This window comes from Halichoerus grypus, chromosome 9, assembly GCF_964656455.1.
Source record: "Halichoerus grypus chromosome 9, mHalGry1.hap1.1, whole genome shotgun sequence".
Taxonomy (NCBI): Eukaryota; Metazoa; Chordata; class Mammalia; order Carnivora; family Phocidae; genus Halichoerus; species Halichoerus grypus.
The window spans coordinates 129,848,046-129,874,544 of NC_135720.1; the positions used below are offsets into that span (position 1 = coordinate 129,848,046).

The 26,499-nt window shown below is 41.1% G+C and overlaps 1 protein-coding gene across 6 annotated transcripts in view; it reads left to right on the forward strand.

Annotated features, from left to right (window-relative positions):
* The window catches only part of HIVEP1 (HIVEP zinc finger 1), a 140,352-nt gene that overhangs the window by 94,505 nt on the left and 19,348 nt on the right, over nt 1-26,499 (forward strand). For all 6 annotated transcript variants that reach the window (XM_036115827.2, XM_036115828.2, XM_078055701.1 and 3 more), the window contains exons 4-7: nt 8,664-14,626; nt 17,763-17,896; nt 18,613-18,788; nt 23,415-23,516. In XM_036115827.2, the coding sequence (XP_035971720.2) occupies nt 8,664-14,626; nt 17,763-17,896; nt 18,613-18,788; nt 23,415-23,516 (6,375 nt within the window). The remainder of the gene's footprint in view (nt 1-8,663; nt 14,627-17,762; nt 17,897-18,612; nt 18,789-23,414; nt 23,517-26,499) is intronic.

Sequence of the window (26,499 nt, forward strand, 5' to 3'; positions counted from 1 at the left end):
AAGATTTTGTCTTTATCTTTGGTTTTCAGCACACTGAATATGATTGGTCTAGGTGTTTTTTCCTTTTTTCTTTCTTTTTCTTTTATTTCTTGTTTTTTCTCTCATCTTTTTTTTTTTTAAGATTTTATTTATTTATTTGACGGAGACGCAGCGAGAGAGGGAACACAAGCAGGGGGAGTAGGAGAGGGAGAAGCAGGCTTCCCACGGAGCCGGGAGCCCGATGCGGGGCTCGATCCCAGGACCCTTGGACAATGACCTGAGCTGAAGGCAGACGCTTAATGACTGAGCCACCCAGGCACCCCTCATCTTGCTTTATTCTTACTCTTACTCATCCAGTTGGGGTTGTCTAAGCTTTTTGGATCTATGGTTTGTTTATTTTTGAAAAATACTTGCTATTATTTCTTCACTTATTTCTACTACGGTATTCTTTCTTTTTCTTTTGTGATTCCAGTTATACATTAGATCATTTGATATTGTCCTATGGGTCTTGAATGCACTGTTCTTGTTCTGTCCTATTTAGTTTCCATGCTATTTTTCTTCTTTGTATTTCTGTTTGGTTAATTTTTATTGGCCTATCTTCCTTAGTTTTGTCAGGTCTACTAATGAGTCTGTAAAAGGCTTTGCCTGTCTCTATTATTTTGTCTTTTATCTCTAGCATTTTCATTTGACCTTCTCTGTGTGTGTGTTTAAATTCCCATTTGTGAATGCACATATTGATTAGAGTTATTTTAATTCCCTGTCTGAGAGTTCTGGGATCTGAATCATCCCTGAGTCTGGTTCTTCTGATTGTTTTGTCTCTTGGCAGTGGGTCATCAATGTCTGCATCATATTGAATTTTGGATATTGCATGTATATAACAGTAGTTACTGAGGTCAGTGGTTTTTAGTGGTTGGAAATGGGCATGTTTTTCTTCTCTCAGGTGATCAGGTGGGGAGTTGAAGCGGTTTGTTCAGGAGTTGGGCTGGGTTTAGATTTTGGTGTTGCTGTGTATATCTTCCATGTGCCACCCCGGCCTCCAATTATTCTAGTGATGACCTGCCATTTCCTTGTGCTTATAGAGGGGCTGGGGGTCTGGACGGTTTTTTCTCAGTTTGGTGCTCCATGCTCAGCTTTAGCTGCCTGTGTCGTTGTGGGAGTGGCGGTCTCCACCTTTTTACCTGTCCTAGCAGGTGGACTGCTGCTGCTCCTTCCTCATTGCCAGGCTGGTAGCGGGGGCTGGTGAGGATTGCTCACTTGTCCTGCTCCAGCCTCAGTCTTAGACAGTTCCTGTGCTTCCTGACCATCTCTCGTGGTAGCAGACCTCTCGTTTTATTAGTATGGGATTTTGGTCCCAGGACAGTTTCCTACTTACCCTGGGAGAAAGGGTTTCTTCTTCTATCCTTCCCCAAGCCGCAGTGGGGTTTACATGGGTGACACATCTGCTGCTCTTTGCCCAGTAGCTTGAAGTTTAAGGTTTTTGTTCCACATGAGAGAAGCTCTGAGGGCCCTGGGCTCTGTGCATTTTCCAGGAGCTGCACCTCCTCTCTCTGGTCTCCCACCCCGCCCCCTGGGTGAGTACCTGCTGGAGGCTCACGGGAGAGAGCCTGGGAGTGAGTGTGGACTCCCCCAGGTCTAAGGCCAGGCCAATCCAGCCCATGCTCAGCCCTTAACAGTTTGTTATAGTTTTAGATGATATTTTCTTGCTTGTTTGAATAGCTTTCATGTCTTCCTCCACATGTCCTTCCCTGCTTGGCCCCAGGTGAGCCATTTCATGCATCCCTGCATGGAGTTCAGGCTTTGGTTGCTCTGTGACCTCAAGTTCTGATGGGCTCAAGAGAAGTTGTGATTTTTGTGATACCTCTAGCTTTTTTATGTTATTATGGTGGGAACAACATTCTTTTCAAGTGTCTACATCTTGAAGCAGACTCATCTAGCTTTATTTTTTAAAATAAGGAATGGATGTTGAATTTTATTAAATATCATTCACCCTTATTGAGAATGGTCATGTGAATTTCAAAGTTAGTCTTCCTGATGTGATGAATTATATCAGTAGGTCACCTGATATTAAATCCATCCCTTATTTTCTCTTACTTGAAGAATTTTTTCACTAGCAAATATTTCTTTGATAACCTATTAAGGGTTGGATACATAGAGATGGATAATAAAGTGTCTTAGAGATTTGTATTCTGATCAAAAAGTAGAGAAAAACAACATGTAAATAGATAAGTAGGGCACTTTAGATTGTGATTTAGATTAGGAAGGAAATGAACGGGGTGGGTGGGCAGTAGGAGTAACTACTTAGGTAGGGTGGACAGGAACAGCCTAGAGTTAGGCTCTAAAGGTTGAAAATGGTCCAGTCGCTTAAAAGAGTTGAGAGTAGGGAGGGCTTTTCAGGAGCCGGCAAGTACACATTCCCAGGGGCAGGAAGGAGACGGGCCTGGTGGAAGATCAGAAAGTTCACTCGTGTGGCTGAAACATAGTGACTACGGGGGAAATGTTATGAAGGGAGGTCAAAAAGGTAGACAGAGCCAGATGGCCATGCCATGTCTTTAGCCAAGTTGCATGTTTGAATTACCCGAGGGAGGGGAAGAACGTGGAGATGAACTGAATGAGGCTTCCTGTTGCTTGCTAAGTAAAAGTCGTCGTTCCCACATCCACGCGGTAGCCTCCCGATTACAGACACTCCTCACAGGTAGTTCAGGTTTGGGTCCAGACCATCGCAGTAAAGCGAGTATCTCAGTCAAGTGAGTCAAGTGAATGTTTTGGTTTCCCAGCACGTATAAAAGCGATGTTTACGCTCTACTGTAGTCTAGTAAGCGTGCAGTAGCATTATGCCTAAAAAAAACTTAAAGATATACTTAAAAAAAATACTGTATTGCTAAGAAATGCTAGCCGCCTTCTGTGCTCTCCGTGAGTGATAGTCACTGATCACAGCTCCACCGTAACACATGCCACAATAACAGAACAGTTTGGAATACCGCGAGAATGACTGAAATGGGACACGGAAACGGGAAGTGCGAAACGCTGCGGGAAAAATGGCACCGATCGACTTCCTTGATGCCGGGTTCCCATAAACCTTCAGTTTGTCAAAAAAGAAAAAAAAGGCACTCTCTGCGAAGTGCAGTAAAGCGAAGCCCAGGGACACCAGGTGTGCCCTGTGTGCCTCTGGTACAGTTGTTTATCTCCTATTAATGTGTTTGTTATGTCTTACAGTTTCAGTCTCTCCGTGCTGACTTTTCCTTCCTGTGTATGACCACACCCAGCACCCCCTTATCCCAAAAGAACCTTCCATGTCCTTTTCTTCCGCTGATACTGACTCCCTGCCTCTCTCCTTCCCTTCACAGCGACTTCTCAGAAGGTGTTCTGTGTTTGCAGGCCCTCCCTTCCTCCCTCCCTCCCTCCTTACCCTCTTGTGACATGGTTTTTAACCATAACAATGTCCTCCTGATCCCAGTGACCACCAAACCCAGCACCCTCCTGTTTATTCTTACTTCTCAGAACGGAAGATTTAAAAATACACTATTGGCCACATCTTCCTTCTTGGAGTCTCTAAACCCTGACTTCCCGGGCCCTTCACTGTCACATGTTTTGTTTTATCTTTCTTATTACCCCTTGTTTCCTTTCATTTCTACTTCACCCTAAATAGAGGGATTACCCAAGGTGCTGAGTCAGACTTCTCTGTCTACCGTATATTCTCTCTGGCTTATCCTTTATGTCCTTTTACAAAAACAGCTCTCTCTGTGTACTCCCAAATCTGTGCCTCTAGCCCAGACTTCTCTCTAGGGAAAGAAAAGAATATGCATCTATATTTAATAGATCATAATTTTCGTATTGCTATGTAATCTTTGTAATTATTTTAAATGGATGTGTAATGTTATGTTAAGTGCCTCTGCTGTAATTAGCCTAACCATTTCTCTGTTGAAAATTTCTAGTCCTGGATTTGCAGCTACACTTTACAATTCTACACATGTATATTGAGTTTGAGATTTGGTGGGACAGAGAGTGAGTTGCTTTTTTTTTTTTTTTTCCCCTCTCACAAACTAGCTCAGGCCTCCTAGATAAAGATGGGAAACTCAGCAGAATCTTTGGCAAACCTTTCTTAGGCTTTCTTGCTTTGGATCAGCTGAGAGGCCCACTGTCACTACCTGAGTTCAAGGTAGCATTTTCACCCTTGCATGAACTCCTGAAAGGCCTTCCACATGGTCTCTGTGTCCCCGGTCTCCTTACTCTCTGCTACAACATGCTCTCTGTTGTTAGAGCACAAGTCGTCCTTGTGTCCCCAAGACTCCGAAGACCCTGAAGCTTTTCACACTGACGTTTCTCTGAGTAAATCTGAAAAAAGAGATTCACCTTCAACCAAGGCAGGATTTTAAACATACTGTTAGGTTGTAGTTCCTAATACCTACTGTCAGCCTTAGGAATATTTTTTGCCATATTTAACTGGCAAGGCAGATGCTCTCTGGAGCCAGGAGATGTGTTTGTTTTCATTCTGTTATTCTCTAGAAGGAATCCTGGAAACCAGCTGATGGTGCTGTTCTACACTCCTTGGTGTTCTTCAAAAAATATAGGAGCCCTGATGGTTCTCAGGCTTGTGCCTTGGGAAACACGGTGCTGGTGCCTTAGCTACAGAGAACTTGGGAGCTGTTTCTCTAACCATTCACCTGTCCCAGGTCAAGTGGCCTTGGTGATCTTTCTAGGCTGTTCCGGCCACCTACCTGATGGAGAACTGGTTTTTAACGAAGCCCATCAGATCAAGCTTCCAACAATGGCAACGCTGCCAGTTTTGGTCTGTCCCCTCAGCATGATTCATCTGTGTTAATGAATTCCTGTTTGGATATCCGACCTGGTGAGGCCTCGGGGCTTTTGCCCGATTGTCAGCCATTTCCAGGAGCACACCGACCAGGACACGAGTTACAGCAGTTGGTTGACTCCATTTTTGAGCCTTTCGCACCCTTTCCCACCCGGGCTCTGTGTTATCACCGCGTAAGGAGAGAGGGTTGTGTGCAGCAAGCATTTCCAGGCCCAGTGTTAGTAAAACACTGGCATCCCCGGAACCATATGGTAGCAGCTGTGAAGCAGGGTCCACACTTGGGGCAGAAGGTGGGCCTGTGTGCTGGCCGGTGGAGAGTGGGCATGTCATCAAGGCACCGTCCTTCCGCTGCCTTCCACCACTTGTCCCATGGTCTTTCTCCCAGATCCTCCAATTCTCAGCTTAGTCTACCATAATAACAAATTGCCTTTAAAGTTATTGCAAAGCACACGTGCTGCTGGTAAAAGCTTTTTTTACCCTTCCCACCCTCTGCCCCAACTGTACTTCTGCCTTGAGGCATTCTGGCCTGTGCGTCCTCTTCACTCGGTGGCCCACAGTAACCGTATACCAGACATTGTGGCCGTACCACACTGATGGCGGTGCTCTCTGCTGTAGGTCGGGGGGGCAGGAGAAAATAACAACTGTCACTCGCCGCTGGATCGATTTGAGATTAATCACAATGAAAAAACTACCCTGGGTGCTTCATTCTTGAAGACCCAAGGGTCTGCCGCTTCGTTCTGCTCCACGCATTGGTTCCCACAAGGAGGCTTCTATCTGTAATTCCTGGCCAGATGGCCTAGCCGTCCGCTCTGTGCGCTCCTGCCCCAAATCTTGAGAACCAAAGGGGGGAAGACAACAGTCAGTAGTGAGGCACACAACTTGTTTGAATTCCAGCTCTAGAACGATAGTGCGGTGTTCATCTCAGATGGGCCTGGTACCCTCCCTCTCTTGACAGTCTCTCTGATCCCCCCACCATTCTTTCCCTTCACAACAACAATGACAACAAAGTCCTTAGATTTAGAGACTGATCCAACATGCAGAGTCATCCCCACCCGGGATGGAATGGGCTTCATCCCTTCAACAAGGAGAGGGGACCCTGTTAAAGGAGACCTGACAAAATCTTAGAAGAGTGACCACAACTCAGAAAAAGACTGTTAGGAACATACTCTCCACCGAAGGGAGGTCAGCAGTCAGGCTGGCTCCAGGCTTTTCCACTTTAGCATCACTGCCGGATAGCAAAGGAGCATGCAGAGTTTTAAAAGAAAGAATCGAGGGGCGCCTGGGTGGCTCAGTCGTTAAGCGTCTGCCTTCGGCTCAGGTCATGAACCCGGGGTCCTGGGATTGAGCCCCACATAGGGCTCCCTGCTCAGCGGGAAGCCTGCTTCTCCCTCTCCCACCCCGCCCTGCTTGTATTCCCTCTTTCGCTGTGTCTCTCTCTGTCAAATAAATAAATAAAATCTTTAAAAAAAAAGAAAGAATCGATGTATTTAGCACCAAGTGTTAGAATTCAACTAGAGAAACCAAGAGTAAACAACTATGCAAATAGAATGTAAATGTTATACACTTTGACAAAAGAGAGAGAGTTGGTCTTCATCTAAAATTGAAACTTGTAGTTCAGAAAATCTGTTTAAAATATGTTTTTTAAGTCTTAACTTCAGAGGAATTTTTTAGGAATGTAGTGTCTCTATAAAGAAATATGGATTTAAGTGTAGTTTTTCCTTTATTTTCACTTCAGCTTCATTTTAAGTACAAAGTTAAATTTTACTCTTTCTGTTTAAGACATACGTAGGATCGTGTATAGAATCCCTTTAAAACTTGGTGTGATATTTCTGGGTGTTTTGCCTGTGCTCGTTGAATTTTCGCATTTTCCTTTGGAGTGCCAAACATTGTTGCATTTTTTTTTTTTTTTTTACAAATAACTTTATCTAAAAATAAAAGCTTATTCCAAAACCTATGTAAAACATAACAAAATAAACCCATCTACCAACCAAGCCTCTGGCTACATAGGTCTTAGATGGGGTTTGGCATGGGCAGATTTTTTAGAAATCTCTTGTGTTTCTGAATGTTCTGACAGTTTGGAACTGCTCCTTCAGCAGTTTCTCTTCTCTCTTTTTATATGTGTTTTGACAGCCCGGTGGCTTTCACCTTTCTTATAACCCACCTCCATGCTTTCTCGAAACAGTGGGAGAAACCACTCACCCCAGATGACGAGTTACGATTTTTCATTTCCACGTGTTTGCTTGGCATGGCTAATAAGAGGCAGAGAGTACATCATTAGCTTCATTACATTCATCCTGAAAAGGGAAAACCAGTGGGAAACATCGTATAAATGAGTGGATCAAAGCATAAAAACGATTTGCTCAACATCATTTCTTATCAACAAACCTGATACTTTTTTCCCCCTATTTTCTTAGCTCAAATATTTTAGTCACAAGGCACCCCCCCTTTTATTGCTCTTCTGATTCGTTAGCATGTTAGTAATGTATTTTTTCATTAAGTTAATCTGTGACAGCACATAAACTGATAATCACAAAATGACTAGGATATTTTTTATCCTATGTAAATTTTATCTTCAGTTAATATAAAGTGGTTATTATGGTGGAGACATTTTGGTCTAATATGAACTTCAGATACATATATTGCAACAGCTATTTGAAAATAATCAGGAATTCGAGTATTTGACTTTTGTACAAATAAATAATACGAGCTTGAATAATTTTTGTCTGTGTGCCCAAGGATCCAGCAAATGGAAACAAATGAAATTATCGCAAGTAGTCACTACTCAAAAATAAAATAGTTGGCAGAGATTGTGGGTGGTTGATGCCATTGAAATACTGATTTACTTCCAACACAACCAGAAATGAAGGTGGTTTCATCCCTTCTGTCCTGCAATTAGCTCTAGTCACCTTCCTGCCATTAATGAAAAAGAAACCTAGCCATTGAATATTTTGCTCAGTTAAAATGGTGATTTTCTTTTTAAACTAAAGGCCATTGCAACATTATGACTTTTAAACTGTGTTGTTGAAGAACCACAAATAAATAGATTTTTTTTACTTTCATAAAGTTTTTGTTCATTGGTAAAATTGCCAGATTAGCAATTCTTCATGCTTCTACCAGCTAATATCTCATGATCATCTGAGGTATGTTTGTTCTAAAAATCATTATATTTCTCACAAGAATATCAATATTGCATATTTTAGAACAATACTCCTAGAAACTTGCTGAGGAGATTGCCTTAAAAGATACTAAATGTGGGGCGCCTGGGTGGCTCAGTCGTTAAGCATCTGCCTTTGGCTCAGGTCATGATCCCAGGGTCCTGGGATCGAGCCCTGCATCGGGCTCCCTGTTCCGCGGGAAGCCTCCTTCTCCCTCCCTCACTCCCCCTGCTTGTGTTCCCTTTCTCACTGTGTCTCTCTCTGTCAAATAAATAAAATCTTAAAAAAAAAAAAGATACTAAATGTGAGAAGACAGTCAAATACCCAGCATTAAAAGGTTGAATTTTCTTTTGTGGGGCAGGTCTGTCAGTCTGTTGTGTAGACAGAGTCCTCAGCTGTCAGTGTGAAGGGGAGGGGTAATTTAGTTTTTGAAAGATCTGGTTCTAGGACCTTGGTGAGAGAGGTGGTCAAGAGAGAAACACAACATTCCGGAAATGTACACAAAGGTCTTTGCCTGATTGTTTCAATAGATTTTGATTGCCAACATTCTTAAAATTGCCAGAACGTTCGAATGCAGTGTTATCCAAAATAAGCTCTCCTAGACTACCTTTTTCAGTGTCATAGCACTCTTGTGATTGTAATCTTAATTTTAAAAATATGTATATAGTTAGTATATATACCATTTTACCGATTGATATTTTTAATTTTTTTCTTAACAGAAATCTTAGAGGCTGGCATTAAAGCAACTTCAGAGTCACTTAAAGGTGTGAAACGAAAAAAGATTGTAGCTGAGAATCACCTGAAAAAAATACCAAAATCCCCACTGAGGAATCCTCTTCAGGCAAAACATAAACAAAATACAGAAGAGTCCTCTTTTGCTATTCTTCAGAGTGCTTCAGAGTCTCACAGGAAACAGAATCCTAGTCCCGTAAAAAACGGGAAGCAGTTTATGAAACAAAATGGAGAAACACCTGGGGTAGTTGCCGAGGCCCCTAAATCCGAAGACTTGGTCTCCCCAAAGAAGGCTTTGTTTCTGCAGCATGCATCTGAACTGCGTAGATGGGGATCGGAAGGCTCCGACCCCGCCAGGTTAGACTTCCTGGATGCAAAACGTGACTCTGGTTCTTTGTCAAGTCAAACCAGGACTGACCATAGTGAATGTACCTCCTCCACTCGTAGTCCTACTTCTTCTTCTTACACAAACACCGCATTCGATGTCTTACTGAAAGCAATGGAGCCAGAACTGAGCACCTTGTCACAAAAGGGCTCGTCTTGTGCAGTTAAGATAGAAAAACTGAGACCAAATAAAACTGTACGGCCCCCTTCTCAGTTACACAGCAGCTCAGTGGAGGCCCCAGATCAGACTCCGCAAGAATTTGTTTCTGAGCCGCGGCCTTCTCCTTGTACCTCATTTGCCGTGCACGTATCTGTTGCTCAGAAGAACGGGCAGATTCAGCCAGTTTCTCATTCACATAATCAGCACGAACACTTTGTTTCCGCACCTGCACAACAAAATCAGCAGCCTCCAGCGTGTTCAGGTTTCACGAGGTCACTGGCGAATCTGCAAATTCAAGAGAATGCCAAACTTGAACAAGTTTATCATATAGCAGTGACATCATCTGTGAGTCTGACTTCACCTTCCAGTAGAACTCAGGTTACTCCTCAAAACCAGCAAATGGATTCTGCTTCACCGATGTCAGTAAGTCCAGCCCATTCTACACAGTCAGCCCCCCCGCCAATTTACAGTTCAACTCCTGTCGCCTCTGTCGTTAACCACAGCGTGGAGCAAATGTGCAATCTTCTTTTGAAAGATCAGAAGCCCAAAAAACAAGGAAAATATATTTGTGAGTATTGCAATAGAGCTTGTGCAAAGCCTAGCGTGCTTTTAAAGCACATCCGCTCCCATACTGGCGAGCGGCCCTATCCCTGTGTGACCTGTGGATTTTCATTTAAGACTAAAAGCAATCTGTACAAGCACAAAAAATCCCATGCACATACTATCAAACTGGGTCTTGTCTTGCAACCAGATGCTGGTGGTTTGTTCTTGTCACAGGAGTCTCCCAAAGCACTTAGTATCCATTCAGATGTAGAAGACAGTGGGGAGAGCGATGAGGAGGGGGCTGCTGACGAAAGACAGAACGACCCAGCCTCCATGGACCTGCAGCCTGTGCAAATAATGAAAATGATATCAAATTCTGAAGCTTTACCAAAATCAAGTTCCATTCCCAGCAATCCAGACCACGCAGCGGGTGACTTTTCACTACAGGACAAAGCTTCAGAATCCCAAGCTGTGACGGAGTTACCAAAAGTCGTGGTCCACCCTGTCAGCGTGTCCCCTATAAGAGTTGACAGCCCAAAGCTTACGGACCCCAAGCCTGAACTGTCTAGTGCACAGAAGCAGAAGGACCTTCAGGGAACCAGTGTCCTGTCCCACTCAGCCTGGGCATCCTCCCTAGAGACTGATGAGAAGTCCCATCAAAAAGGGGACCCGAGTCAGCCTGAAGGAAAACAAGAACCACACATAGGAACGGTACATGCCCAACTACAAAGGCAGCAGGCTACCGACTGCTCCCAAGAGCAACAAGGAAAACTTCTGAGTCCTCGAAGTTTAGGAAGTACAGATTCTGGTTACTTTTCACGTTCTGAAAGTGCCGACCAGACGGCGAGTCCACCGGCTCCCTTTACCAGAACGTTACCCACCATGGAACAAGACTCAAATAAGAATAATGGGCCCTCTGCACGTATCAGTACACCAGCATCCTCGACCCTGTCAACAAGTGAGAAAGCATTGCTTCTACCGGGTCAGATGCGCCCACCCTTGGCAACAAAAACACTTGAAGAACGGATATCAAAGCTTATCTCCGACAATGAAGCCTTGGTAGATGATAAGCAACTGGATAGTGTTAAGCCACGGAGAACCTCTCTCTCACGACGAGGAAGTATTGATTCCCCCAAGTCATACATTTTTAAAGATTCTTTTCAGTTTGATTTGAAACCAATGGGACGGAGAACAAGCTCAAGCTCTGATATACCAAAGTCCCCTTTCACCCCTACTGAGAAATCAAAGCAAGTGTTTCTTCTGTCTGTACCTTCCCTTGACTGTTTGCCTATTACAAGAAGTAATTCTATGCCTACCACAGGTTATTCAGCAGTACCTGCGAGCATAATACCTCCCCCTCACCCACTGAGAGGGAGTCAGTCATTTGATGACAAAATTGGCGCTTTCTATGATGATGTCTTTGTGTCGGGACCTAACACTTCTGTGCCCCCCAGTGCGCATCCCCGGACCCTCGTCAGACAGTCAGCAGTCGAAGACTCTTCAGCAAATGAAAATCACCTTCTCGGTCCTGGACAGTCCTTGGATGAGAGCTATCAAGGATGTGGTGCCCCTAGTGACGCCGTATCAGCAAGGAGCAAGTCCTCGGCACCAGGCTCGCATTTAGAGAAGAAGAAGTCCCATCAAGGGCGAGGGACGATGTTTGAGTGTGAAACCTGTAGAAACAGATATAGAAAACTGGAGAATTTTGAAAACCATAAGAAATTTTACTGTTCGGAGTTGCACGGACCAAAAACAAAGGTAGCTGTGAGAGAACCTGAACACAGCCCCGTGCCTAATAGCACACAGCCTCAGATTCTGCACTACAGAGTTGCTGGTCCCACAGGGGTGTGGGAACAGACGCCCCAGATTAGAAAAAGGAGGAAAATGAAAAGTGTTGGAGATGATGATGAACTTCAGCAAAATGAAAGGGGGGCTTCTCCAAAAAGCTCTGAAGGCCTTCAGTTTCAGAATTCTCTGGGCCCCACTTCCACTCTGTCTAAGCATAATATTGCAATAACAAGTGACCAGCAGCATAGAAATATACAGTTGCAAACCCCCCAAATCCAACTGGTTGCCAGAGGCCCCGACCAGACCATGGATCCAAAGCCATCCGCCATCACGGAGCCACACCTAAGTTCAGCTGCCCAGGACAAGACAGAGTTGAAGAGGCATGGAACCGGAATCTCAGTCATTCAGCATACAAACTCACTGAGCAGACCCAACTCATTCGACAAGCTTGAGTCTTTTGAAAGAGGTTCCCCAGTTTCCTTCCAGGAGCTGAATAGAACAGTGAAGCCTGGGCCTCTGAAAGTAATAGGAATTTCCCTAGAGGAAGGCCACCCTCCTCAGAATACATCTCACCCTCACCAGCCTGTGCTATCATCAGACGCTCTGAGAGGAGAACTTCAGGATAGTTTGAGAAAGAGTTCAAATGAACGACACGTGTTAGGACAGCCCTCCCGACTAGTCCGGCAGCACAACATCCAAGTCCCAGAAATTCTGGTCACAGAAGAGCCAGATCGGGACCTTGAAGCCCAAGGCTACGATCAGGAAAAATCAGAGAAGTTCAGCTGGCCTCAGCGTAGTGAAACCTTGTCAAAGTTGCCAACAGAGAAACTGCCACCCAAAAAGAAGAGGCTCCGTCTTGCCGAGATGGAACATTCTTCAACAGAATCAAGTTTTGACTCCACTCTGTCCAGGAGTCTAAGTAGGGAGAGTAGTTTATCTCACACTTCCAGTTTCTCAGCTTCATTAGACGTAGAGGATATTTCTAAAACTGAGGCTTCCCCCAAAATCGATTTTCTAAACAGAGCAGAGTTTCTCATGATTCCAGCTGGCACGAATACCCTTAATGTTCCTGGAACTCACCGGGAAATGAGGCGTGCTGCCTCAGAACAGATTAGCTGCATGCAAACATCCATGGAGGTCTCTGATTTCAGAAGTAAATCATTCGACTGTGGAAGCATAACTCCACCTCAGACAACACCACCTGTTGAATTGCAGCCCCTGACGTCCCCTTCTGGCATGGGGGTCACTGGGCATGTGCCTCTCTTAGAAAGAAGGAGAGGTCCACTGATGCGGCAGATATCTTTAAACATAGCTCCAGACAGTCATGTGTCTCCTGTGAACCCACCCTCTTTCCAAACAATTGCTCTTCCCGGTGTGAACGCTGCACCCTTTCAGGGCCCTCAGCTCACTAATGCATCTTTAGCCGAGTTTCCTGCAAACACTTTGCACTCCCAGGCTCAAGTTAAGGATCAGCGAACAGAAACTTCCAGTTCCACCTCTACTAACATCTTTCCTGTTCACCAGCTTTTTGGTATCAATTTGTTAAATCACATCCACGCCCCCCTTAGCCACCAAAACACACAGATGTCTCTACAAGTGTCTACACAGAGTGTCAAACCAGATGCAAGTCCCAGTTTATGTGTATCTTCTAAAAGTAAAGATTGCTTTGCCCCGAAGTACCAACTTCATTGTCAGGTTTTCACTTCAAGCCAGCCTTGCTCTTCCAGTCCTGTACTTTCTTTGCCAAAGCAAGTTCTTTCAGATCCAGTTGGAGTTGACCATCGTGGGACTTCATTAGCATTACCAACCAAATTAATGGATGCCATGCCTAATTCATGTGTCCCGCCCCCACTGAAGCTCGGTCCCCTCGGTGGTCAGGCGCAGAAGGTGCCAGCATCGTTTGCGTTGCCCGTGCATCTGCAGAGTAACGTTCCAGCATACTGTTTTGCCACTGTGACACCTCTGCCACAGATCCTGGTGACCCAAGATCTCTCCAACCAGCCAATTTGCCAGGCCAATCGTAGCATGGTGCCAATCAGCGAAGAACAAAATTCCATGCCAAAATTGCAAAAAGATCACCAGAATGCTTTGCCAAACCCAGCGAAGGAACTCGTTTGTGAAAATGCGTTTTCAGAGATGGGCCAGAATTTTTCTCCATCAGATTCCCTGTCCATAACCCAGAAAACGTCTATGGGTAGACTTTCCCCCCAGCAAGAATCTTCAGCTTCAAGTAAAAGGATGCTTTCCCCCGCAAATAGTTTAGACATTGCCATGGAAAAGCACCAGAAGCGAGCTAAAGATGAGAATGGGGCTGTTTGTATGACCGAGATTAGACCCTTTGAGCCATTGAGTCCAAGACCTAGTGAAGGTAATAAACAGAAGAAACCCATTTTAGTGAGGCAGGTTTGTACTACAGAGCCTCTTGAGGGTGTGCTATTGGAACAGGATATTTTTTCTCCACCTGAAATGAGTAGTGAGGCTGTTAATTTGACAGATGTTTTACCAGCTGATAAGTTGTCATCTGAACACTCTAAGTCTTTAGCTACAGAACCTAGAAGTGAACTACAAGAATTTGAAAAGATCAAGTCATCCACATCGCTCACTCTTACTGTGAGAAATTCACCTGTCCCTGCAGAAAACATTCACATTTCCCCTTTGGAATGTGCAGACAATAGCCAAGAAAGGAAGTCTCCAGGGGTTAAAACTCAAGGTGACAAAGAGAGCATCCCAGAGCGAAGTCAAGCTACGACCAGCACACTTTTAGTGTCTGACTCGGGAGAGACACAGCAGCTGCCTTTCCCCAGCCTGAAGACCTCAACCAGCTTTACATGGTGTTACCTACTGAGGCAGAGGGCATTGCATTTGCCTCAGAATGACCAGAAAACTTCAGCCTACACTGATTGGACAGTTAGTGCCAGTAATCCAAACCCACTTGGTTTGCCTACAAAAGTTGCTCTTTCTCTCCTTAACTCAAAACAGAAGACCGGAAAATCACTATATTGTCAAGCAATAACTACCCATTCCAAGTCAGATTTATTGGTCTATTCGAGCAAGTGGAAAAGCAACTTAAGCAAGGTATTTGACATATCATTTATCTTCAGAAATAGTTTGTGCAATGTCTTGATGCCTTTAAATGTTTTAATTGGACGTTGTATCTTATATCTTAATTTTGAATGACAAATTGTGCTCTGTAAGTATAAAGTTATCTGAAAGAAAGGATGATAAGTTTACCCTGGAAGTTATGCTGATAAGGGTCACATGGAATCCTTTGGTGATTTTATCTTGAAACATTTTGAAAATAACTTGCCCTGAGCTGAATATTTAAGTCCTTACATAATGGTACAGAGAATCACGGTTTTACTTTCATCTTTCTCTTATACTGAGAGGAGATTATGTTTATGCTTTGTTCCTGCTAAGTGCAGGGGAACAGAGGTGTGACTTATCAAAGAGTGTTCTATTTCGTCTTGAAATATAAGCAGAGAGCCATTCATACTTGTCCTCCGTGCACCTGACTCCTCTCCCCTCACCATGCCAGTCTCAACTCCCGCCCAGTGTTGGAATCATCTTATTACTAGAGAGAAGAGTCACAGGATAGCTGACTCAAGACGCTGGATAATTAAGTTGATTTGGTCAAGACGTAGAGTAAGGTCATAAAACTATAACTTTGGGTTCTTTGTGGAATCCATTTTAGTAGAGTTGTTGGCTTTATAAAATGGGAAAAATAATTGAAGTGAGAATAAATAGATAAAGGGATCGTGTTAGACTCTGGCCAATCAGAATTAGAGATTAAGTCCTTGACCTCCACAGATTCACAAGCATATAATACAGGTTCCTAGACATATATATGCTTATCAGTAAGGAAATACTTCAGTATCACAGTTATAATGGAGGTATATGCAGTTTTAAGAAGGAAGTCTCTAACTTTGCCAGTAGGTTGAGGAGGTATGGATACAGGGAAGATATTCCAAAAGTGGAGATACTTTAGCTGAGTCTTTAAAAAAAAAAAAAAGAAAAAGTAGGAATTTTTTTTTCAGGTAAACAAGAATGAGAAATTTTAATAGTTTGCTGAAATGATATGGAAGTGAGAAAGAACTTGGTTTGTTTTAAAGAACCCCGAGGAGTCTGCCATGGCTAGAAGGTGTAAGTTTGAATCACTGATGTGCCTTCAAGTTGGAAATACAGGGAAAAACCAAAGAATTTGCATGGTGGTAGAGAGAGATTGATCCTTTTTCAGCGAGGGAGGGTGCATCCAAACCATTCAGAATTTAATTTTTAAATGCCCAGACTTTACTCTAAACCAACTAAATCATAATCTTGGAAGATGAGACCTGATGATGAGAATTTAAACAGAGCTTCATGAATGTTCCTGTGCCTATAGAAAAGTGACTATTCTTCAGTACCAAGTGCCTTGGTAGAAATGCCTCTGGAAATTTGGAGCTAGGCAAGGACTCCCGGTGGAAGGTGTCAGAATTCCTTGGTGCTTTGGTGTAATTCATGAGCTTGCTCAGAGAGGAAGGAAGGAATAAAGGGCTCAGGATGGATTTGGGGATCACTACTACTTAAAGGCTTGAATGGATAAAGAAAGCCCACCCAGGAAACTGAAAGAGGTTGTTCATAGAGGAAAGAGGAGGACTAGGAGAAAGTGGGATCACATAGATAAAGGACGAAATTTCAAGGAAAGTTACTCAGATGGAGAGGTCAAATAAAGGTCACATAAAAATGAAGAACATGGTTCCTGAATTGAGTGGTTCTAATATCGCTAGTGACTTGGGTTGTATGGGCAGGTGGTTGTGGAGGACTGGGTGCTGGTGTTAACTCGCAACCCAGATGGTAATGTAAATGGACAGGAAGGGACAGGTGATTCTAAGAGAAATAAGGTATCAACAATATAAATAGCACAGGTGGTCAAGCATATAAAGACTAAGGAAGGGATAAGGATTTTGGGGTGTTGAGCTCATTGGTAACTGGTGACTAGAAGCCTGATTTGATAGTAAGAAAGTGAGCAAAAGGTAAATGGGAATTAGGCGTTGAAAAGAAGGTGAAAAGTAGAATTGGCGTTAACGGTATAAAGTCAAGGAAAGGTATGTGTATGCATTCCAGATTGTGGGGAAACCCGATGTGTTTGCCAGGAAAAGAAGAGCCCGATGCATTTGTTTGCCGGTCAGGGTCCATGTCATTACCCCCTCGCACTACCTTTCTTTCAAAGCCAGCAGCTTTGCTTTAGTCCTGGCCTTGAGAGGACAGGGGCTCCCCAGGGTGCTCTTGCTGAGGTTGCGCGGGCCCTCCATCCGTGGTGCAGGCTCTCTCATTGCTTGCTGGTAATAAGTCAGGTCAGTACAGAGCTGTCTGCTTGAGGATGTGGTTTGTAAAGAGGGCCCTTGATCAGAAGAGTTGTGCCTCAAGTTGGATTTGGCCAGAGGATGGGAGTTTGAGCCTTGGCTGTTAAGCTTGACCTTGGACAAGCGACTTCACCCTGAGAGTGGCTTTCCTCACTGGGTCTAACCCCTGTGCTGCCCGCCTCACAGGATGTGTGAGAATGGCAGGGGCTGAGAAGGGGGACGCTGTGGAATCCTAAGGTGCTGTCCTATAAACTTTCCACAGGAAATGCACATACTGTTTATAATTTTGATGTTTGTTACCTTTTCCTAGAGACATAATCATTATCAGGCCACAGCCTGACTTCTGACCTGCATGTCTCTCACAGTTATCAGCATTCAGGAACTTTTGAGAAGATACAGAGAGGAAACATAATTATGGCTTAAAATGATAGGAGAAGGGGAGATTCTTGGGAAATGGGGCTTCTGCTTGACAGAATGCAGTTACAGTGCATTCCAGTGAAGGGGGTGTAGTCCTGTTTCTCAGGAGTATGAGACAGTGTTATACCAAAAAGGGGACCGGGCTCCTTCCCATCTCCAAAGAATAAAGCTCTTTAAGAAATAAAGTGTAGTGTGAGCGGTTGGTCAGTGGATTGTGGTGGGATTTTAAAACAGCATACGATTCGTCTGGTTGCTGTGGGCAAACAGAGAGACTAAAGCTGAGGGAGGGGAGAGAGCAAATGACCTATAAACATGTTATTTCCTCGAAATGCATTCCATTAAGTTAACTACATGTACGGTTCTCTGCCATGTTTTAATTTCCAAGTGAAACATTAGCATGTTTGTGTTTTCAGTTTTATTAAATTAGTTTCTCTTTTTTTTTTTTTCCCTTTCAGAGAGCATTAGGTAATCAAAAGTCCACAGTAGTTGAATTCAGCAATAAAGATGCCTCTGAAATTAACAGTGAGCAAGATAAAGAAAATTCCTTAATCAAAAGTGAACCAAGAAGAATTAAAATATTTGATGGAGGGCAAGTACAAATTTTACTTTTTAAATGTACATTTAAACATACTTTTTAAATGTACATTTGCTTTCATGTGAATGAAGACTTACCAGTGCCAATTTTATATAAATGTTGCAAGGTTTCTCAGCTTATTAACAGAATCTTCATGGCAAAATATATGTTAGATTGTCATATTAAATAATTCCATTTGATCAAGAAAATATTTAGGAAGCATTGTAGGTCCTAGGAGGCAGCTAAGAACTGTTTTCAGAGTAAACTCTGGGTTTCACATAGATTTACAATAAGGAGTGCCTCAGGAAATCTGTTGTCAGACGAATTCACTGCCTATTTGATGCCTTTGTGTATTTGGTAATGAGAAAAACACATTGTAAAAGCTGATTGTAGTTCTGGCGAAGCCAGGAAATATTTCAGTACTTAGAGTTGTTGTCATTGAATTTAATAATAAAGAAAACTTTTGCACCAGTGGTTTAGAAGGAGGGAGTGCTATGCTAAAATTAAACTTAGTATCGAATAAGGTTGCTTGATTAGAATTAGCTATTAGCATATTAAGTGTTGATGCAAAAACCTGGACTATTCTGTTACTTATATGTGCATAAAATTTGTATTGATTGAGTATAAAAATTGTGACTTGCTTTATTTTGTAAGTTGAATTCTAATCATCAGTATTTTCTCAAAGACATAGTATCCAATCTCCCTATTTATTTTTTTTTTCTTTAAATTAGATATAAATCAAATGAAGAGTATGTATATGTCCGAGGCAGGGGAAGAGGAAAGTACATATGTGAAGAATGTGGAATACGTTGTAAGAAACCTAGTATGTTAAAGAAACACATACGGACCCATACAGATGTCCGCCCCTACCACTGCACTTACTGTAACTTCTCCTTTAAGACAAAAGGTATGAGATGACATTACTTCATGGTCCTTTTTATACACATTGAGCCCCAACTTTACATACTCTTTGACCAAGGATGCAGCAGCTTGAATTGACTAATATAAATACATCTTGCCAACATGGTAGTCTTATTTCTTTATCTGTTTCTAGACCTCTGAGGGAAAAAAAGTTTTCTTAATTATACACTTTTACAATATATATAATAAATATGACATTTTAAAAGGAGAAACTGCCCTTTTTTATTTTACTCCCCAAGTTAGAGTTGCATAACATGATGACTAATACATTTCAAAAATACTTTGGGGCCGAAGAAGAGAAATAAATTTTCATGATTACAAGTAAACCGAAAAAGATTGAAGAAAATTTTTAAATAATAACTATAGTAAACTTATAATGACTGTGTTCATGTTTTATTATCTAATTTTAGGCATGAATAGCCATTTCTCTTTTTTCCATGATGCTTTTTGTTCTTCACCCAAATTCTATTGAATTTCAGCTTCACAAAATTTCTGTTGTACTATTTAAAGTGCACATAACTCCGAACTAGTCATTAAAGTTATATTTAGTACTCTTTGTACTCTTTATATGTTTTTATTTAAATTGTAAGTCTTTATTATAGTTAAGGTAATTTTGCCCTCTTCAGATTCCCTGCTATATATAATGAGTACACTACTTATAAAATAATGCTCACTTTCTCCATTAGGCTCCTTGCTCGTGATCATTATATAAAAATATGTTACTTGAGACTTTAATTTCCCATACCACCCTTTAAAAACTAAATCTCTCTAAAACAAATCAATGTGATCATAAAATTACCTGCCTGAAAGTGCAACATCTGTAAAAAAAATATTTAATTATTTTTTTTTACAGAAACTTACTTTTATCCCTTTTGAGTGAACATTCACCTTTTTTCTGATTATATAGGCTGTCTTCAGGGTTTTTGTTTTAAAGATTGATCAACTCTTTAGCAAAATTTATTTCATTTTTTGGCTAGTATTTATTGATATTTAGAGAGAGTTATAATAAGTAGCAGCTAAACAGCTTCAAATTCACTCTCTTTACAAGCCAGTAGTCCCCTAAGCCAGAATGATAGAAATAACAGCAACGGGACTGTTCTTCGGCTAGCTTTGAATGTTACTGAAGAGTTTCAAGACATCATGAGTGATTGGGAGGTTCACGGTCTATAGTCCTTTCATTGGGATGTGGATTCTCCTCCTGGAAATGGAGAGTGGGTTTCAGGATGCTCCTCCTGGCCGTGTGTGCAGGCGGTGATAAGAGAAAGTGCTTTGATCTCTTAACCCAATATATTGCCCTTTCACTGGTTTTGATCCTGTGATTAAGAAGCATCAGTTACTTTCCAATATGAGACCAGGAGACCGGAAAGAGGCCAGTGTTACTAATAAAAGATTACCAAGTACAGAACAGTGTTGCTAAATAGAAGAGGCTTAAGGTATAATGTGTAATGGGTATTTCTCAACAGAAGGAGGAAAAGGAATCAGGATATTCAAAAAAATTATATTCATAAAATAAGGGCCATAGAGGGAGGAACACTTAGGTGTGGAAAACCAAATGACACTGCAGAGACTTCTTGGCAAAGAAAAATACTCTGAATCACCAAATAGTAATCTTAGTGAAATAACTCAACACGGCATCACGTCACGTTTTAGATAAATGTTTCTTAAAAGGCTGACAGAGCATAACGACCCCTGAAGAGTGAGCGTGCAGTCTTCTCAGTGTTCACGTCCTCCGCCCCTCTGATATGCTGCTTATCTGAATTTACATTAAATGTTTTGTTTTGTCAGCTAATTCTTTGGAATTACGCAATAAATACGCATTTGAAGAAAGCTACCCTCGCTAAGGAGACTGGTGAAGAAAATGCTAGAAATTCAGTCTTTTCCTCTCCCCAGCATGACAGTTCTTTATTTTACCGGTCAGCTTCCTTGTAGAAGGCTGCCTTCTGTGACTATCTGTAAGACAGATACCATAGTATCTTCTAAAGGTAGCTAACTAATAAGAGACTTGTTTTTAGATGAGGCTCTAGGTGTTGCCCTACTGGATTTACTTGGTTGTCCTAGCCGGTGCAACAACTCTCCTTCTCATCGGCTGTGTCTGGTGGTAACAGAAATAGTGATGTAATGACAGTGCTACATAAATACGGGTATGCAGAGAGAGCGAAATGCTGCCCAGTGAATGCTCTGCAGTGCGAGAAAGTGATGCTTCCCATGGTAATGCCTATAAATCTCTACTTTGTCATTTGTCCTCTTAATTTATTTTATGAGGACATTCTCCAAAGAATTTTAATTGATTTGTTTTCACTGTTTAAAGGTCAGTCAGCAGAAACTGTACAGTGAGCTCGCATCTCTGCAGGATTTACTATCATTTATGTTACAGAAAAGCTAGGCACTCTGTATGTTGCCATCAGAACCCAAAACAAAACCTCACATGCCTTCCAGAAGATTTAGATTAATCTTTATTAAATCTGTTAAAAAATTTACTTATTAAGTTAATGCCCAAAGTTCATGGCATTGCTAGGGGATATTTCCATCTTAATATGTATATTTTGCATGTTAAAATGCAGATTGTTTATTTTAACTTATTTAAGAAGTAGGCTGATAATAAGTAATAGCTCAAGTTATGAGAAAATGTGCTTATTAAAAGCTATATTCCCAAATTTGCCTGATTACAATTATCCATTAACTTCTGTAAGAAGCAAATAATGTTCTATAGCTGTCCATTTAGGGAACAAAAGCACTTTAAAAGAGACTATTAGTGGAACTCATAATTTGGTTTGTAATAGTTATTATATTAGAAAGTGCTTTGACTTGTAAGTGGACATTTCAGCCATATTCAGATGGCCAAGCCATTTTTGTTTACAACTTTTTAATGTGAAAATTTTGAAGCATATAGAAAAGTAGAGATCTGTATAATGAACGCCAATATACCAACCACCTTTTACTAATCATTAACATTTTGCCATATTTGCTTCATGGTTGTTTTTTTTTTTTTTTAAGTGTATTTAAAGTAAGTATCTGACACGGCCAAGCCATGTAAGCCCGGTGTCACCTCTAGAATTACAGAAGTCAGAGTTTGATGGGCCTAGACATTATCTGGTCCAGGCACCCTCTCACACTTGAGCCCCCCTGAAGCACAAAGCTCTGGGTTGCTCTGCATACTGACTAGTGGAAGAGTTGGCTTGAACAAGTGTGACCAGGTCCGCGGACTTAGGGCATTTGCAGTGGTCCTGAGGTTCTGTAAATAGAGCCGTGTCCCCGGCCCTTCAGCCACTGCCAGCCCAGAGTTGAGAGCAAGGACTCAGACATTCTTAACTCTTCTAGATGCTTATTCTCAAATACTAGTTTGCCCCTGCTCACCAAACTAGGTCTTTAGATTTTGTTTGTGTTCTCAAAAGAGATGCTTTTCCCTTGTTGGCAGTTTTGTATGTGTATGTGGCATTATCCACTCAAGCTGCTTGGTATCCTTAGAAGAATCTGAGCTCTCCCCCTGCATTCATAATCACTTGGGACAAATGTGCCCAGTGGTTCCCAGTTAACCTGATAATACTTAGCTGCCAAAGGAAATACCTCTTTAGAGATACTATTATGAGACTTCTAGTCAATATGGTGAAGGGAAATTAATGTGGGAAATTCTTTCTCAGGTTCCAGTGAACAGAAATTCTGTTTATGACATAACAACCAAATGTAGTTTTTAACAGATAGTCAAGCTTGAAACTTAAAAAGGCAAATTCCCAGGTAACAGAAATAAAAAAGAAACTCAGTGCTAGCATAATAGTGAATAGACATTTAAAAAATAATAATGACCAAACAAATAAATAAAACTTAAAATTAAAAAAAAAAAATCATGGGGACATCAAAGCCAGATATATTCCTCCAGCCCTGGGGTTTTAATGTCAATCCTGGAATGGAGTCCGGGGCTTCTGACATAAGCCTGGCCCTCCTGCCCAGTGACTTTGGACCATGTGGGGAAAAGGTACCTGCTAAAAAAGCAAAACCCCAGACCTCTGCCATAAAGAAATAGATAGATAGATAGATAGATAGATAGATAGATAGATAGATAGATAGATAGTCTAGAATTAGTGGTCTGAAACCTTAACTCCCAAGTAGAAGCAATTGGAAAACTGACCCAAGAGATGTTTCTACAATCCAGGGTCCTTAAGACTCCATGGGAAACAGTCTGGCTGAAGATAAACTTAAAATAAAAACTACAAAGCATGCAAGGAAACAAGGTACCATGGGGGAGATCCAGCAGACGCAATGTGGGAGGATTCAGACTCCAGGAACCATAGATCTTAGTGCAATCCCAAAAGGACTTTAAACTAAATGTAAACTGTTCTCAGAAATAAATGAGGATGAGAGAATAGAAACCAAAGGCAAAAGTAGACATGATCCAAGTAGAGGAGGCAGATTTGAAAAAGAGAAGTTATTAGTAATAAATAGCAAGGTTATTACAACATATAGATACCAATACTTTCGTTTGTCCGAGTTTTAGTCTTGGAATTGTATAACCACAGTCTGTGCTTTCACTTGAAATAGGAATGGAATTTGCCAGTGTTGACAAATGCAAGAACAAAATAATACTACGTAAGCTTAGTAAACATTCTTTTCCCTTAAGGAAATCTGACAAAACACATGAAGTCCAAGACACATAGCAAGAAATGTGTGGATTTAGGCGTCTCAGTAGGTTTAATAGATGAACAAGATACAGAAGAATCAGGTAAGGCTTTATTCCATATTTTTCATAAATGCTATTTACAATGTGCTATTTTTTTGCATCCATATGCTTCTTTTCATTCTCACTAATACTTCCTAGTTCTTATTGTCATTGCTGCTTATTTACATGATGCAATAGCCTCCTAATCAGTTTTCCCATCTTTAATTTGTCTTCCTTCCCATCCATCCATCCCCACAGATGTTCCTCTTCCTGAAGCATGTGTCTGGTCATATTACTGCTCTGCTGCAAGTCTTTCATTTAGCCTCCCAAATAAATTATGAGCCGCTTGACCTCACATCTTCAAAGTCCATTATAATCTGGTGTCCACCTGCTTCCTCACCCTTATTTCTCATTTCTTTCTTTCACCTATCCTAAGGCTTAAATTTCCTGCTTACATGACATTGATCTGGCTCTCTACCTCTCCAACCCTCCCTTAAACCGCCCGCCCCCCCCCCCCCCCCCGCCTTCAATCCCCATGCAAACGTGGCTCCCTGTGTGCACTGGGCAAAATCTTCCTTTCCTTCAAGGTCTAGCTCAAATCCACTGCTGCCATGAAGCCTTCTCTGATTTTCCCTTCCCACACTGGGGGAAGCCACTTTTCCCTTCTCTCAGCTTCTGTAGTGTTTTATATTTTAGCGTTTGCTCTCTGAAAGCATTGAATCTCTTTCTGCCTTATTTTTGGATTATCTACAACTGCTTACCTTACCTCCTCACTGAGACTGTTAAGCATCTCCTGAGCAGAATTGATGAAGGAGTGATGCTTCCTTCACCCGCAGCCCATGGTGCCCTGCCTCGCACGGAGCAGCTGCTCTGGAAATGTTTGTGGAATAAAACATTTCTTTGCATCCCCAAAATGTTTGTTATTTTTAAAGAGTTAACTGGTTGTTTTCTTAACAATGTTCGCTCAACAAATATAAGTGTTTATCTCTAACCAATTTTGAGGAAAAATAAACCTGTTCATCTGTTCTGACTCATTAGAGAGTAGAATTATTCTTTCGTAAGACTTTTTTTATAAGCCAAGAATTTATCAACCAAGAGATCTAAGTTTTCTTTAAAAAGTTGTCTTTTTTTGAAATATGCCCCAAATTAGACCTTTATTTGCTTGCTATGTTTTAGTTAATATGCATTAGTTTGATATCTAGAAAATTTCCAAAGAGAAAATGGTGAGGACACCATTGAAAATATAGGTAAAAAGTCAAACGCGTTTTAGTCCGCCTGACAACCAGTAACACACTAAATGAATCACCCTGAATTTTTTTCTAAATATGCAAAGGAAGTGACTCACATCTTAAGTGGTGCAGCTGATACGATTCAGTATTTTAAGCACACAGAAAGGATTGCCTTTAACTCTTTGGGGAATAAACTGATAGATTCTTGATAGAAGAAAAAGATAGTCGTAACAAATTTAGGACAATAAGGAGCTTTTTAAAGTGTTTTAGGCACCTTGATGCTTTGATACATTTTGGGGATGGCAATACCAGGATTTAAAAGTGCCTATCACATTAACGTAGTGTAACTTTTCTGTCCTAGGAACATATTTATTAAAAGCTGATTTTTTAAATGTCAGAAATTGAATTACACACTTACACATTTAATAGAATTATTTATAATTCACTTCTATTGTAAACAGCTTTTATTTGGTTTATTTTCTGCTCTTAGCAGTCATGCAGTAAATTAACTACCACAATGAAGCAAAGAAAAAAAATTTTTATTTGCCTTATTATTTATTTGCTTTATAATTATTTGCTGTATTGTTAATTGTATTGAGTCATTCAGAAGTAAAAAGCTAGGAAGAATGAATAACAGTTTCAGCAAGTTTATTATTACCCACAAACTAGAAAAGGAAGAAAGTAGAAATGCGAAATACTAATGTCTGAAAAACCTAAGTGTAAAAAGTATTACTACAATATGTACTCATTTACATGTTTTACTTCTTTAGGAAGATGTCTTATAAAAATTAAGTAAAATATCTCTAGAGTCCTCTAAAGTTAAAAGAAGGTAGTGTTTATATCCTAAATTTGCATAGGAAAATTAAGTGTGGTTTCCATTAATTATCATGTATTGTTTAAATTGGCTGACAGATGGACTTATATACCTATCCATTCTTTTTTGTATTTCTCAGCTCATTCCAGAAGCACTTGAAGCAGGTTTTAGATTATAACTCAAACTTGATAGCCTAATTCCCTATTCAGATCTTCTGATAAAACTAGGTAGTTTTACTCATTTTTCTCTTGGTTAAATTTTTTTTTTAATTACTGTAATTATGGGTAGCGTACTCAGTTCTTTCACAGTTTTGATTGAATAGTAAATTGTAGCATCTAGGTGGATTTTGCCAAGTGCTGTGGCCATACGGAGGCCTAGTAATTCTTTATGAATATGCCAACAAATATATCCTACTTTTGCTTTATTATGGGCTTGGAGTGTAGGTATAAAAGTAGTAAACATTTGTCGTTTTATACCAGTGGTCTTCTTTTCATTATACTATTTTGTGCTTTTAAAAAAATATTTTGATTTTTTTTAAATACAAAAAGATTACGAAGACTTTTATTACATGCACTCATGTATTCACACCGGACTTGATTATTATATTTTCTCGTATTTGCCTCAGGTCTTTTTCATAAATTCAGTGTATTTTGGAAAAAACCAGCCAAGCACATCATTACACATCAGGTCACCTTTGCCGGTCACTCTCCCTCCCAGAGGCAGACACTAACTGTGCTTTTCAGTTCATTTAATGCACGTTCATATATCCATGAACAGTATGTGTTTGGTTGGTTTGTGTTTTGAATTTGCATTAACAGTACCACCTTGTATGTAGATGCCTAGAAAATTAATTTTGCTTTCTAATTTTAAATTGTTTTCTAGAACAATTTCTGTCTCTGCACATCCTTGAATGTATACTGTAAGAATTTAAATTTTGCCCAGTTGGATGAATGAGAGCCTGCTGTCTTTGTGTTTTCTTGATTACTGTCCTAAGGTTGTGTCT